Source organism: Electrophorus electricus, chromosome 5 (assembly GCF_041902795.1).
Source record: "Electrophorus electricus isolate QZ-2024a chromosome 5, ASM4190279v1, whole genome shotgun sequence".
Taxonomy (NCBI): domain Eukaryota; kingdom Metazoa; phylum Chordata; class Actinopteri; order Gymnotiformes; family Gymnotidae; genus Electrophorus; species Electrophorus electricus.
Window position 1 is genome coordinate 29,910,162 of NC_137501.1, and position 15,722 is coordinate 29,925,883.

General features: G+C 42.4%; 1 protein-coding gene across 1 annotated transcript; it reads right to left on the reverse strand.

Annotated features, from left to right (window-relative positions):
* Positions 1–2,017: 2,017 nt before the first annotated feature.
* On the reverse strand, positions 2,018–13,047 carry adra1d (adrenoceptor alpha 1D). Its single transcript, XM_027012608.3, has 2 exons — positions 11,645–13,047; positions 2,018–3,766 (listed from the first exon to the last, which is right to left on the reverse strand). Exons 1-2 carry the CDS (start codon positions 12,582–12,584, stop codon positions 3,213–3,215), a joined length of 1,494 nt encoding a protein of 497 aa, XP_026868409.2. The 5' UTR covers positions 12,585–13,047; the 3' UTR covers positions 2,018–3,212.
* Positions 13,048–15,722: the final 2,675 nt, after the last annotated feature.

Sequence of the window (15,722 nt, forward strand, 5' to 3'; positions counted from 1 at the left end):
TCACGGATTTGATTCCCATGTTTATCAGTAAGCCATAGGAAATTGTAGTGGAAAACTCTCATCACCAACGTCAGGAACAAAAGCCCAGTGGGTGACAAAGTGCAAGCAAAACTGGCAGTTTGGTAGCAGATTTCTTGTGTAAATGTGAGAGCTTTTCCCAGCACATGCTTGTTTGCTGTGTAATTAAAGAAAGTTAATTCTACCGTCTTTATTTTCTCACAGCTACTATATGGTTCTCCAGAATAAATATACTGCACCACTAGTGAACAATTACATCTTCCTCAGCAGTGCTGGAAGGTGCTTCTTTATCAGTTCATGCATTTTATGATGTTCTGAAAGATCTCTATGGGTTATAGGAATTCTATAGGAAGTTCAAGTTTTAAGTTTGGTTTATTTGTCACATACATATATGACACATAATGTTTTGAGCCCTAGAACCAAACAGGAGATACAAACATATTATAAACAAATCCCCTTGTGTCTCCAGCAACATACTAAAGTGAACATAGATAGTGACATCTGAATTTCATTATGGCTTCCAACTCATTTATTTAGGTTATGAACAGTGAACGTGTGAAGTGTCATGTTTGCCTGGTGAGAGAATGGCTGTAATAATTTAATATGGGGATAATTTAAAATGTAGAGGGCCTTGTGTTCTCTCACTAAAATACTCAAATCATTGGCTAATTATCATAAAGGTTTGTTAAAACACAAACATCAGACTGCAGCTCTCTACCTTTTCATATGTTGATTATATCTTGCACAAAATAACAATGCACACATAAAAAAAACCAAATAAATGTAAAAAAACCCAAAAAACTTCTAAGGTAAATCAACGATGCCAAAAGTACATGTGGAGGAGGTGTGGATTGATTCTCTATGTGATTTGCTTATTGTAGGGTGTAAGACATGCCGTAAATGTTATACTTCACTATTAGTGTTGCTGAATGCTGATGTCACACAGACCATCTACAAATATTTATAAGAGGAAGAGTGATGTGAATATAGAAATCTGGCATGTGGTTGTGTTTGCATTTTGCATGATATATTACTTGATTTTAGTCTGAGATTAGACCGGAAGCAGCTGGTCTACCTTCGTAGAAAGAGAAATATTTTTTTTTTCTTGTAAAAAGTCCAAAGGAGTTTCTGTAGCTTTCTGAACTGCAGCATTCTCTGCTGCTAGTCGATTGCACATCAGAAGGAAAAACGCTTGTTATTTCATTATATCCTGCTATGTTCGTACCCGTATAACTTACATAACAGGAAGTCTTTGTGATGAATCAAAACACAAATGCACTTGCCCTCGTTTATGACTACCACGCTGTTTCTCACAGCTTGAGTGTTGGTGATTCACAGAAAGGGAGTGTAAGGACATCTTGCTCCTTAGTAGCTTCTGGGAATAGTGCATAGGTCTGTTTATTTGTTTGCTTTAGAGCTTATCCAAAAAGGTCTTTTGCAGAACGCTGTGGCAGGGAAAGCTCAGTTAGTTCTCTCCTGAGTGCATTTTAGGTGTAGTGAGTATGTTTATTTTCCTGGAGCTTATCGTAAAAAGTGTGTGCACTTAAAACACCATTAGACCAAGACATCAGTGGGCCCAAACAAACACTTTAACAGATATTAATATTAAGGTGAATATGTCTGAAGTAGTAGCGCTTAAATACGTTTGTAGATTTAAACGATTTTTAAACGATTTAACATAGGTCAAATGAACAACAACAAAAGCAGAACATAATTTGTGACTGAACCGAGAATGAACCTGCTCATGACAGTTTCCCCATGTTAAATTGCTATTTCACGTATTTAGGCCACGTTCATGGAAAACAGGTTTGATTACGATAGAAATTAACCTAAAGACTGATATCTTGTTTGGTTTAGGTGTCTGATAATATCTGTGAATATTAACATATCTGTGAAAAATACGTAAAGCTCTGTCTTCTTCAGCTGCTGTGATTACGGGAGGACAGGGGTGCTGTTTTTCATGTTAAGAACCCCAACCATATAACAGGCACTTTAGTCTATGATATAACACACATCATTATGGCTGCAGTAAAAATAAGGGTGACAGTTGGTGGACGTACAGCTTTTTTATAAAACAATGGTATAGACCAGCTGTTGCTCCCAAACCAACAGCAGTGTATTGCATTCGTAGCCCCAACACACCTGATTCAGCTTGAAAGGGTCAAGGGTTATGGTAATCACATGATGAAGGAGATATGTCAGGGCAGGGGGAATCGCCAAACTGCAAAGAAAAAACAGGACTAGAACAAACACCCTTTTCGAAACAATTTTCTGCAAGTTTTTTTTTTGTTTGTTTTTGCTTTTATCTGATTTATTTTTGATTTATATCAGACAATGATGGACATCATCACATGTGCAAATACAAATGTCGAAGTCGAAGCGTCTCTCAACAATGCAAGTGGTTCAGAAGGAAATGAATGAAGTATGACTTGCTGTCCTGGCGCAGAAGCCAGTGCCGTTCATATGATACTCTTTCCGAGACAGGTCTTAGAATCTGAACTACCCGTTTGAAATAATGACAACAATTTATCAAAATTCTTTTAGGTAAGTAGTGTTCTGTGTCTCATGAAAAGTATCTCAAAAGTGTTTTAAATAATAATCCAATAAACATTACACAATTTACCCATGTGAGTGCCATAATATGTCTTTTAAAAACACTATATAAATACTAAGTAGTACCACTGTTTCGCTGTTCCCTTGGATAGCTCACAGCTGCTCACTGTATTTAGGTCTTTCACCCCATAGTACTAAGCTCCGTTTGTGTAGTAAGACTGATTGATTGTACAGTAGCTCTTCAGTGTTGCTCTACTGCTTGCCAAGGAGTCTGACAGTTTTGAATGAATCGTTTGAAGAGTCTGTGGGAACCTACACAGTGCAAGAGTTAATCAGATTCGAGGCTTCGTTTGTGCGTCTAGTGACAGCACTCATTGTGTCCAGGGTAAAGTAGTGGTTTTACTCTACAGGCAAAATAACATTTGCACCTTCTGTGTAGCAGTTTTTTTTAAATCATGGGTAAATGAGCTTTTCGCATTTCTCTTCCAAAAGAAGTATTCTTAGTTCTTTTCCATTTCAGAATTTTCTTAATTGTGCTTTTGTCAGTGTGCTCTTTGAAGTCTGGATCTGTGACCAGACTCCACTCTCCGCGCACCAGACGGCAGCGCTTGAGAAACCCAACCTCAGCCAGCCACGTTCATTCAGATGTCCGTCTCCTTCAGGCTGTAACATTCCGTGAGGTCGTAGATCTGGTAGCCGGCATGTTCTCCGCATTCTCCATAGATCCCCATGGTCACCGTATCGATCTCAGTCCTGCCTGGGATGGGGGCAGGGCTTTTTCCAGTGCCACGCTTGATCTTATTGGACAAGTTGTTCATCTTCTCCTTCAGGTGGAAGGAGGACTTCTGCAGGGGTGGGAATAAGCTCCACCCCCTGAGCCGCAGGGGGTGGGTTTTGCTCCGGTACGATAACACAGAACCGGCGCAGGGCTCGTGCAAAGAAAGGCCCGGCCGGTAGTCGTCCTGTGACTCCCTGGCAGCGTCACGGATGGCAGTGTGCCACCGCTGGTCGTAGAAGCGTCGGAGGGCACGCCGGCGACGGCGGCACTGGCACCGGAGCAGACGCGTGAATGCACGCTGGAACTCCTTGCTTGAGCACGGATAGATTAATGGGTTGATGCAACTGTTGAAGTATCCCAGCCAGAAGATCACTTTGAACACGACCTCTGAAGGCTTCAGTGCAGGGAAAAAGGAGCCTGGAGGGAGAGAGAGAGAGAGAGAGAGAGAGAGAGAGAGAGAGAGAGAGAGAGAGAGAGTTTAGTTCTGTCTTACCTGGGCAACAATATTATGTACCAGGCAGACAAGTTTTAGGGGATGAAATGATGTTGTTGTTTGCATGACGTCTCACGCTGTGATGCTGTAGCATAAATGGCTGCACTTTGGTAAATAGTCTCAGGCCGGCCGCAACTTTCAGTTCCTCTGTAATACTTCTACCACAGTCTCCCTGGTACATGTGTTGACAGCATGTAGCTTTCATCGCAAACGCTGCGTGAATTAGGAAGTTTGTAAATAAATACATTTTTAAATCATAAAACTGAATTTACGTTTTTAGGACCCAAGTCTCAAGTCTCCAAATTGTCCAGTTTTGCTATTAAAGAGGAAGGTGTGACTGTTAAACCCGCCCAAGTTGTTAGAGTCCCATATCTCATCCCTCACTAAATCTGCTTTCTTCCATTGCCGCAATATTGCCCATTTTTTATGGTGCTTTCTGCTAAATATCTGAAAAGACTCCAATACGTTCAGAACTCTGCTGCTAGAATTCTGGCACAAACATAGAGATCTGCTCGGTCCTCATGTTCTTCATCCGTGGTAGCAGCAGTGGCTAGTTAGTGGTTAGAAACACACAAGGTTTCAGTGGTAGCGCAGTGGTTCAGGTAGTTGACTAGTAATCTGAAGGTTGCTGTTTCAATCCACCACCAGCAAGTTGTCACTGCTGGGCCCCTGAGTGAGACCTTTAACCCTTAATTGCTCTAGTTATGTTCAGTCAGAATTGTTTACGTGGGTCATCCTGTATTAAATATAAAATCCTCTTTTTGCTCCTGCATCATCTTTCTGAACTCCGTTGTTGTAGTCCTTGTGGCATTTAGAGATCTTCTGCCCGGAATCTGCTCACTGTACGTCGTACTCTGCTTTCCTCTACGCGTGCCAGGGCGTTTCACGCTGAGCCACCAAAACTGCGCTTTACCCTCAGTCCCGCCAATCTCTGGAACTGTTCTTCTGCTACAGCTTTCAAATCCCAATTAAGGATGACCTTTTCAATTAATGATGACCGTTTCAATTAACGATGACCTTTTCGTTCAACGCTATACTTTCTCTCCATTACTTTTTTTCCTCTCCACCCTGAGTTCTTTGTGAAGTGACCTTGGCAGAAAGCTGCTATATAGATGTAACAGCTGAATAAATAATAAATAAATAACACTGAAGGGAATTCCCATTGAGATTGATTGATTATTTTAGCTAAAAGGGGCAGCAGGACTGTAAATCTGCCAATGTACCGTTTACTGCATAAAAATCCCTCTTAATCCCAGCATCTTTTGATGGACTATCCGTGAAAGTCAGCTGAAGCCAATAAACCTCAGATGTTCCCTTTTAAGTTTCCGTGAGCCCTTGTAACATTAAGATAAAGAAAAGGGAAAAAATAAATGCATGATCAGGGTCAAAAGTATGTGCCTTATACAGAAGTAGAATTCCAGGACCTGTCTCACACACACACTCACACACTCACACACACACTCACACACTCACACACACACACACACTCACACACACACTCACACACTCACACACACACACACACTCACACACACACACACACTCACACACACACACACTCACACACACTCACACACACACACACACACACTCACACACACACACACACACACACACTCACACTCACACACACACACACACACACACACACACTCACACACTCACACACACACTCACACACTCACACACTCACACACACACTCACACACACACACACACACACACACACACTCACACACACACACACACACACACACACACACACACACACACACACACTCACACACACACTCACACACACACACACACACACACTCACACACTCACACACACACACACACACACACACACACACACACACACACACACACACTTGCTCTCATATCTCTCCCAGCGTTGCGTCTTCTCCACAGGGACTAAGGGAGCTGTTGCGACACCATCTCCCACACAAAACAGTTGTTACCCCCTCCACCTGCCTCCGCTTTCATACGCTGTGCAGCCATTCTCAGAATTACAAGAGGTCACAGTCACTCACTATCAGAGCAGAGCGCTATTAATAGCACAGCAATGCACGTTTAGAGCAGCGGGTGTAGGCTACACTGAGCTCAGGGTTGGGGTTGGAACCAAAGAGAGTACTCTACTACCACTCCCATCCTCTTGGCCAAGGGGGCAGTCAATGAGTGTAATCGAGGCTCGCGAGATGAAAGCTTCTTGCTTCGAAGCTCGCGTTTGATAATTAGTCTGTTTACAAGAGACAACGGGCAGGCTGTCTGGCGGCCGCTTGCAGAAAACACCCTTTGTAGTCGAATCACAGACGGGAGCGTGATGATATGAAAAGGAAGTAGACGAGGTGTGTTATGGACGGGTTTCACAGGAACCCGTGGTGTGATTTTCTAAAGTGCATAGTGGAGCTGCAGCCTGGTGATATAATCGAAGCAGCTGTTACGATTTGGAGTGTTTTTTTCCTCTTATTGTCTTCCTGCTAAATGCCAGGACGTGCACAGGGCTAAGAGTGCGACCCTATGAGCCATGTCCTGTGAGTTATGTGTACACCCGTGCCAATAAGTCAGCGAAAAGTTATGTTTTGAGTGACCTCAGTGAGAAGTGTGTTGAATGTAAACACCTCCATCCTGGTCACTTACAAACTACAACATTCCTCCAGGTTCACTTTCCACTCATGGTATGCCTTTCAAAGTTTAGGAAAGAGGTGTGCACACACACACAAAGAAAATTTTTTTTTTTCCAACTAATCACAGTTTCAATTATATAGAGTTTTGTTAAATGGAACCAGATGCCTGAATATGAACTGTAATGAACAAAGTGTTATGAGATATCTTGTACACACAGAAACACACCGAAAGTGATTAAACAGTTTTAGTAGTCATCACAGAATTTCTGGTTACAATACCAGGGTTGAAGAGCTCTTAGTTATATTAAGCACCAACTTTCCATCTAACGTTGTTTATTTGTTATGAACCAGTGTTCATATTTTGCTAGAAAATCCTATCTTTCACATAAGACCAGTATTTGTACTGAACATCAAATAAAGCATGTTTTCAGACGTATTATTATTATTATTATTATTATTTACAGCAGCTAATATACCATTGGTGCAGAGTACTGCATAAAATAGTTTTGACTTTGGCTGTACAGTTCTTGACCATTAAATATTGACTCTTTTGATTCTCAGTTCCTTCCACTGGTTGCTATGATACCTTTTCTGGGGTTTTATTTATTTATTTAATTAATTAGAGTGAACATGCTGTCCAAAACCTTGTAGTACTGCTTGTAAGCCAAAAGTGAGCCAATGAAAGACTATTCTCTGTGGTTCAACAACAGGGTAAAAACATGCCTGATGGTCCGGCACGCATGCTTGTTGACGGAGCTCTTTGCTTTATCTGTCGTGCTCTCATTGAGGCACCGGGGTCAAGCCACGTTTCTCTGCAACCTAGCAGGCCTGCAGTTGGAGACAGGAGCGATGGTTTTGAGCGCTGTGTGAGTGTTGGCAGTCAACACTTAATAAAATCAGGAGTAGCTTGGACCCCACTAGCCACAGAGCTTCAGGACAGCAGAGTTCAGGGTGATTACTTGTTCTGCAGCTTCCCACTAAAGCATGTCATTGGCATGATATGAAAAATACTATATATATCTAACATCACTGTTGAGTGAGTGAGTCAGAGAGTGAGGTGAGAGTGTCTCGGAGCAATACCCTCTTCCCTCTCTCCTCTGTCTCTCTCTCTCTCTCTCTCTCTCTCTCTCTCTCTCTCTCTCCAGGCTCCTTTTCCCCTGAGCTTTTAACTGAGCCAGAAAAGCAAAAGATTTAGAATAAAAAGAAAGGAAATTAATCCTGAAGGCAGGTAAACATCTACGTAGTGCAGCATTAGTCTGCAGGCAGGCTGATGTCAAGAGTCTGAGATGGAGACCTGCTGGAAATAAATGTGGCAGGACAAACAGGTGGACAGGTGATGAAACCGAGGAGTGGGTGATTTAGGATTTAGGATGTGATCGGGGTGTGTGATTGGTGGATGTGTTGGAATTGGCCCTGATGGGTGGCGACCAATGGTGACAATATTTATACCTATTTTCTACTTTTATATATTTAAACAATGAATATTGCTTTACAATACTTATCTAAATTGATGACATTTTTGGAGGCATGTTTTAACCAATGTTGATGAGGTACCATTCACCCCAGGACCTGCCTGGATGTCCCCAGTTTTTTATATTAACATAGTTTTCAGCATGAAGAAGGCATATCCTATTTCTCTTTTATACTGTCTTGGGGTGCCTATGCAATTTGAAATGTAATAACCCACAGTGAGATTTTTGGTTAGGTGAAAACAAACCTGGGAATTTCACATTCTATTTGTTTCATGACAAAATCAAGAATTGCAATTTTTAGTTGCCTTTATCTTCAGAATCTTCATTAAATGTGGAAAAATAGCCCTTAGATCGCATTAGCCTTGTTACTGTAACGAAAGGAGGCTAATCAAACACACGTTTATTCAATGCAACGAAGCTGGCGACAACAGACATCACAACCACGTTTATAAACACATGTAAATGACAATGGAAGGCGTGGCCAGACGGAAGAACACACACACACACACACACACACACACACACACACACACACGGCGAGACACTTGGGAGGAGGGGCCGTACCGTGACAGCGATTATTATTCATAATAATAATAGTAATAATAATAATAATAATAATAATAACAACAATATTTTAGTTTACTTTAATTATTTCCCTTTTTGGCATAACTCCTACATGCTGATTGAGGCTTCATGGCGGCATGGCCAAAGGCATCAGCATATGCTAACCACAGAGTACAGTTTGATTCAGGCTTAAACAAAGAGCCTCCAATAAAACATCCCTCTGGTCCAGGGGTTTATGTACTCAGCCTCGTTAGACTGGCCATATGGTGCAGTCAGTGAAGCCACTTGGCTTGTGTTCACCTCTAGCTGCTGGTTTGTTTTTGTCAAGGGGTTTGCTGCCTTGGCAGTAACCAGGAACCAGGGCCAAGTAAAGGAATTAAAAGATTGGTGGTTGCACTCCTGCTGTGATTTTTGGTGATTGCTGGTGATTATTCATTCGACTGCTTAATAACTTGTTTTTATCTTTTAAAAACGTAACACATTTTAATCTGTTTTGTTTTTTTTTTTAACTGGTGGCCGATTTAGCCTAACCTACAGAGCCAGTTACAACTGAAATAATGTGGTAATTGTTCTGTTACAGTTTTAAGTTTAAGACATGGGTGCTGAATCACCTTCTAGCCCTGGCCTCAGTCATACATCAGAGTCATGAGAATCATAGAGAATCTGCATGTAATTATTAGCTACTTGGCAGCAACCATGTAACTGTGGTTATACGTTACTAAGCCATATACGTCTACTCTGTTGCATGACGCTGAATAAAAACGCAATATCACACATCCAAACCCTTTCTTCAACCCAGTAGCACCAGTATCTCATTTTGCTTATTGCACTACTGAGCTTTGCTCTGACCCCATAAAGAATGCCTGACTAATTACATGCACCATTTGCTATATACCCTTGGGCCGCCGTCTGGGAAAACAAATCTTTGCTGTGTCATTAAAGCATTTTTCGAGAGGGAGGATATGTAAAAATATGGCACATCAATAGGACCTGCCACTCAGAAAACCCCATATATCCCCTGATGGTACAGTAGGGCTGATCAATATAGGAAGAGTTTGACAATACCTGCACTGGCTAATATTTATTAGTAGTTGCAATAAAATTGTAAATGCATTGTGAAGTTTTCAGTGCACTCAGACCAAACTACCATGTGCACTTGAACTGCTTCTTTCCATGAAGCCCTTCACAGAACTGTGCCTGTGTGTGTGTGTGTGTGTGTGTGTGTGTGTGTGTGTGTGAGTGAGAGAGAGAGAGATATGTCTGGATAAGAGCCATCTCCTGTCCTTTCTGCATCCTGGCAGCCATGCACACGTTGCCGAGCCTCAGAAAAGGAAGCCACCCTCTTTAAATCTACACGATTAAGGACGCAATTAGAGCAGTGGACCATTATGTGTGTGTGTGTGTGGGGGGGGGTGTTAGGGGGAATTTCTCAGGATAAGAGGGAAGATCGTCAGCCTTACAGGCGTTCTGGCCAGCTCCCACCAACAAGATGCCAAGTCTTACCATTGCACGGGGATAGACTCTGATCTCAGATCAGTGTTAAAGTGTTATAGCAGGCTTCCTACTGGCACTACTTAATTAGGCCTTGCCAAAAGATTCTGTCAGCTTAATGCCTCACTCTCTCTGAGAGTGCGAGAAGAAAACCAAGAGGAAAGGAGTGAGTTATGAGACGTGTGGATGCTCTGTGGTTGTAGTAAATGCATCACTGGCATATCTTTGTGCAAATGTAGAATAAAGCCCCAATATAAGTATAAAATTTAATACAGCTAGATTAAACAAATACATTCCCAAAGCCAACATTCTGCATTCCTCTTTCGATAGCAAACTATCAGTAATAAGGCAATATATTCCATCTTTTATAAAGCAATAATTTTTTTCTGAAAATATACTAGAGACAAAAAAATTCCAGAAGGAATACAATTCTAAGATATGTGCAATATTAACTGATTACTCCTAACACCTCTCAAAAGAATCCAACTAAAAATTAAACCATATTGAACAAGATTAAAATGGTTTCATGTAGCAAGTTACCATAACATGCTCTCAATTTTATGTATTAGGTCAGTATCTTGGATATCCCTGGGGCCCTTCTGGTCAAGGATAATGCTTGTTGCTGACCTTTTTTAGTGACATCTACCCTGGATGGACCTCATTTATAGAAACGCTGGCTTTCTTTCAGATGATTCTAACATGCCTGTCTGGTAATTTGCCACATGGGCCACATACAGTACATTAACCCTCCTTAAATAATAAAATCTTTATTCAGAAATCACTCAGGCATGTGACTTTGGGGAGGGTGGTGTTGGCTGAAGCATAGATCAGTCTTACAGTAATTAGTTTAGTCTTGATGAAGAGGTGGTTTTGTCATGCAATAGTGGAAAAGCTTTGGCCCATAAAGTGCTTGCTCATGCAGTTACATGCTTAGTGTGGCTGTCAAGGTTCAGGGGTATTACAAATAAACGGTTCTGGGTTTTTAATGTTGGCTGCTTTAACTCTATACAGGATCTCAGTGCAAAGCAGTACAGAATCTGGTGTTTGCACTGTGGGAAAAGGTGGTAGAACAGATAACTACCAAGTGTAAAACTGTCATGTAGGCAACACGTAATAACAGTCACATGGACATATGCTGCTAATTGAAATACTAGGTTTTGTGTCTTATAAGGGAAAGTAAAACACTGAGAGTTTAGAGCTAACAAGAATGCGCCTGAGCGCGCGTATCACCTCCGAAAGGTAACGCCGTCGTCTCGACTGTCACACCTCAACACGCGCACACGGACACGCAACTCGGTCTCCATCAGCGGCTTCTAATACACGCTGAGTGATAACCGCTATAAGCGCCCTTTTCGCCTCACTATTAAATACCAAATCACTCTGAATGCGCAAGTTTCATTCCCACAGGGCGCGAATTATCGTACACGACATTGTTGTTGCAGATTACCTATAAATGAAAAGAAGAACAAAAAGAAAAGGAAAATTATCTGGACTCCTGAGAAGCATGGCGAGTCATTTCATTGTTTTAATGACATTATTTTTTATGGCATTTGCGAAACTCAAGTAAAAAGACACTTGTGCGCAAGACGAGTACGAACTTTTAAAAAAAGCCACTAGCAAAAAACAGCCCATACAATAATACATACCTAAAGGCAAGACGAAGAAAAACGGTAGCCAACATAAAATGAACATCCCCACAACGATGGCTAGGGTTTTAGCAGCCTTCTTCTCTCGAGAGAACTTCATCAGGCGCACGGACAGCGAGCTTCGGAAAGGATGGTGCTTGCTTTTGGAGCTCGTAACCGCGTCCTCCGGCAAGCTCCGGCAGTGTATCCGCAACACCACCTCCATCGATTTGTTCGTCTCACGCTTCACGCCCGCTTCCAAACTTTTGGTCGTGCGTCGAGCCACCACGTACACTCTAAAATACATGACGAGAATTATCGTTAGTGGGAGGTAGAAGGAGAACAGCGAGGAGAACAGAGCATAGCCCGGCTCCTCGGTGATTTTGCAGATGCTCTCATCCGAAGGCGGTGGCTCTTTCCATCCCAGAAGTGGTCCGATTGATATAATCATAGAGGACACCCAGACGACCACGAGGATGACACCGGCTCTCCTTTCCGTCATTATAGTGGGGTACTTTAAGCAATATTTCACCCCTATGTACCTGTCTATGGAGATTATGCAAAGACTTAGGATGGACGCGGTACAACACAATACGTCCACCGCCGCCCAAACGTTGCAAAACAGCCGGCCGAACACCCAGCATCCCAGCACCTCCAGAGACGCCGAGAAAGGGAGAACAATAACACTCAGGAGCAAATCAGCTATGGCGAGGTTTACTATAAAGAAGTTTGTGACAGTCTGCAAGTGTTTGTTGCATAAGACAGAGAGAATAACTAAAATGTTCCCAACAATTGCCACCAGGATGAACATCGCCAGAAAAATCCCGACTCCGACGACTTGGCTGTCGAGTGTGATACCAACGCAAGTCGTGTTGCTGCTTTTTTTGGAAAAAGACGCGTTACTGGCTTCAGTTGAGTAAAATGCATCATTACTCTCGTTAAACAAATTTGAAAATGTCATTTTGAAACTCCATAAAGAAAACTTTACTGGTCTGGTTCGGTGCAGTTGACGAAAAACCCTTATTTTTAAGCCCGCCTCACTCCGTTTGCTAACTTGAGACAGAAACGCGCGCCCATCCTCAGAAATGTCCTCTTGGTTTCAGTGATCCGTTATTAATTTCCACTCAGATAAAAAGAAAATCAAGCATTTTAGTTTTAACAATTACATTTTGTACGGCGTTAAAACTTTTTCTTTTCAGCTACAAATTGTCATGGAGCGACTATGGATTTGCCCAGTGAGGTATGTTGCTGAAGCTGCAGCACTTCAGTGCCAATGCGTTGTTAGGTTTGTCCTTAGTCTACAAGTGGCATCTCCAGCGCGCACTCCAAACTGGAGTAGTGCAGACCTCTGCGCGCGAGGTCTCCTCCCTGGCAAGCCAATTCAGTGACGCGCGCGCAGCTGGTGAACTTCCCGACGAGACCACGAGAGGGACCGGGAATGTCTTGCATGCTGCGAGACAAACAGGCGGGCAGCAGTTCTGCGTTTAGGTTGTTTGCTGTCAGGGCCATTTAATAGGTAGCACATATGTGGATGCACAGCCAACGAAGAACACATATCATTAATTTTGTTTCCATTGCTCGACTGCTGTGGCGTTGTCTGTTTAATGATAGAAATAAATAATGCTGACATATGCCTGGTTAGTCAGTTTCAAAGGTTGCACAAATTACAGGGTTTTATAGTGCTTGAAGAAAGTTTTATTTTGTACAGTGTGTAAAAGAACCAGACCAAAACAAAACTACAACCTGAATAACAGAGGCTGATTTGAAGCTGTTTTCACTGACGTAGTACAGCTATCGCACAAGGGTCTAAAACGTATAGTTAGCAGCTAAAGGGGTGCGTCTTTAGGAGCCACAAGAGACCCTGTGATGATGAGCTAACAACCGGTGTGAACAACTCTGTGAAATGTGACCAGTGTCAGAAGGAAGACACAACGCTGGTTGGGGCGTGGGGATTTTAAATTGTTACTGAATGCAAAATAGCCCTTACTAAAACAATGATAATTAAATTGGAGTATTTGTTTATTGCTAATAATCCATGAGAAGTGTTTTGCAATTAATTTAGGTTTCTGTTACTCTAGTATAAATAGGAATTAGGAATATTTTCTCCTAGCTCTTAAAGCGCAAGCAAAGCAGCTGCTTAATACGAGGTGTCGATGTGCTGTCAACACTCTGGACATTCAAGGTCAGATTTCTCTGTTTTGTGCCAAAGTGCTCTAATTTTCCAAGCTAAATGTGTTCAAATGATCCGATGAAATGCCAGTACTGCACAAAATAACATCACATGCAATTTGCCACTACATTTGAACTTACGTCTTAATCGCAGCCGGTGGAATTTTGGAATTTCTGTTCTCGGCCCACTGCAAAGTTCAGATTAGACCTCTTGGGACAAGAGGATGTATGAACAGAGGAGGAACTTCCTCTTCAATGGCCCGGTGTTTGCTTTCCGCCCCCTTGATCAAGGCACTTTCACGCCACTCACGTAACTCGCACCCACAGGACGACCTTTGGAAGGAGACAAAAATCGACAGGATCGAGTGCCAAATATCTCTGAAAAGCCTGCCTGTAGTCAGGACAAGTCCCGTTCCTGGATTTTTACATGTGTCCATGTTGCAGTTTCGAGAGTCGATAGATTAAGAGAGATCGGTTGATTCTATGCAGATGTTCATGTCTCTGCAATATGTACATAAAGTGCCCAAATCGTGCAATTGTGAAGTCAACTTTGAAAGAACCACTTAACGTCATTAGTCTGAATACCGCAATGGACCACAGCATAAGGCTGATTCATGATTGTTTTTAGACAGAGCCAACACTCAGTATCCATGACAAGAAAATTAAATACTGGTTGCCAGTATGCGCAACGAGTTCACGTTACTCAGTATCGCCAAAGCTCAGCAAAATGGTTCCTTATCCTGAACCATTTTGTGTTGTATTTCCTTAGTGCTTAATTAATGCTGGCAGTCACATTTCAGGTTTTTCAGAGATTATTTTCCAAAGCTTATGACAGGACTGAAAAGGGACACAGAGACCCTTTTATTTCCCGAACAAGCTGCTTAATGTCCATTTAAAATGGCTCTAACGTGCATTATGAGATTATCCAATTCAGTGACTGCAGATGCACTGGAGAGTCATTAACCGGCGTTTTCACAGGACAGATGCTTGTGCAGGTGTCACGACTGCTTTCATTAATTTCGCTTGTCAGAAATTAGACAGCAGCACGGTTCTCTCATAACCATGAGGACCTGGTCCACCTCTCAGCTTCTGAGTGATGATTGGTCGCCAACTGATGGTCTTACTCCGAGAGAAAGGACCACAATTAGGTCTCAGATCATCCGTAAATAAAGAAGTGTAAAAATTGTTTGTTGATTTTTTTTTGTTATTAAAAAACAAGATATCCTCAAAATCTATTACATCAAATGGCAGCTGCATTTAGCATATCTTAGATCATTAATTTTTTACCTGATTTGTGCTGTTATCAAATTTTCAAGCTCTGACATTTGATTGCATGACATGACTATATTGGATTATTCTTTTACCAGCTTGTTTCAAAGTGGTGACCTTTTTAAACGTTTACCCAGAAGAAGATTTTTAATGCGACCCATCGGGAATGTAAATTTCCTAAATTTCTGTCTGCATCCAAAATCTCTGCGGCGTACGTTGGAACAAAGCACCTCTGCCCTTTCCTGTGTTATGCTCTCTTACTCTCAACCATGCTGCCAGTGCGTCGTCCGTTGCGCCGGTGAAGAGGAGGCTCTCGGAATGGAACGTTTTATATACCGCACCGTGTGGCATCACCATGCCGCTGCTCTGCTCCTGTGGCTGTCGCTACGCTCTCTGCAGTCAATGGGTGTGTGGGATATGTCTGCCACAAATCACTTGCCCCCTGCCTGTGGGCTGCCACCTTGTGACCTCCATGTGGTATCTATTTGTTTAGATTTCCCCCCCATTAGGGGAGCAGTGAGTGTCTACACACATTACTGGTGCACTCCAACAGCCTTGACCCTTCCTAAGCTGCGGCCATCGGAGTGGCTTCCATTCATGAGGCAGGCAGGCGAAAACAGCCCCTCCGGTGTCTCACCAAATATAACACCAATCAAAGGCT

Bases quoted from the DNA above. Each gene is read 5' to 3' on its own strand.
- adra1d (XM_027012608.3), bottom strand. From the start codon at position 12,584: ATGACATTTTCAAATTTGTTTAACGAGAGTAATGATGCATTTTACTCA. The intron at 3,767-11,644 runs GTATGTATTATT...CTCTCCCTCCAG, and splicing joins TTTCTTCGTCTTGCCTTTAG to GCTCCTTTTTCCCTGCACTG.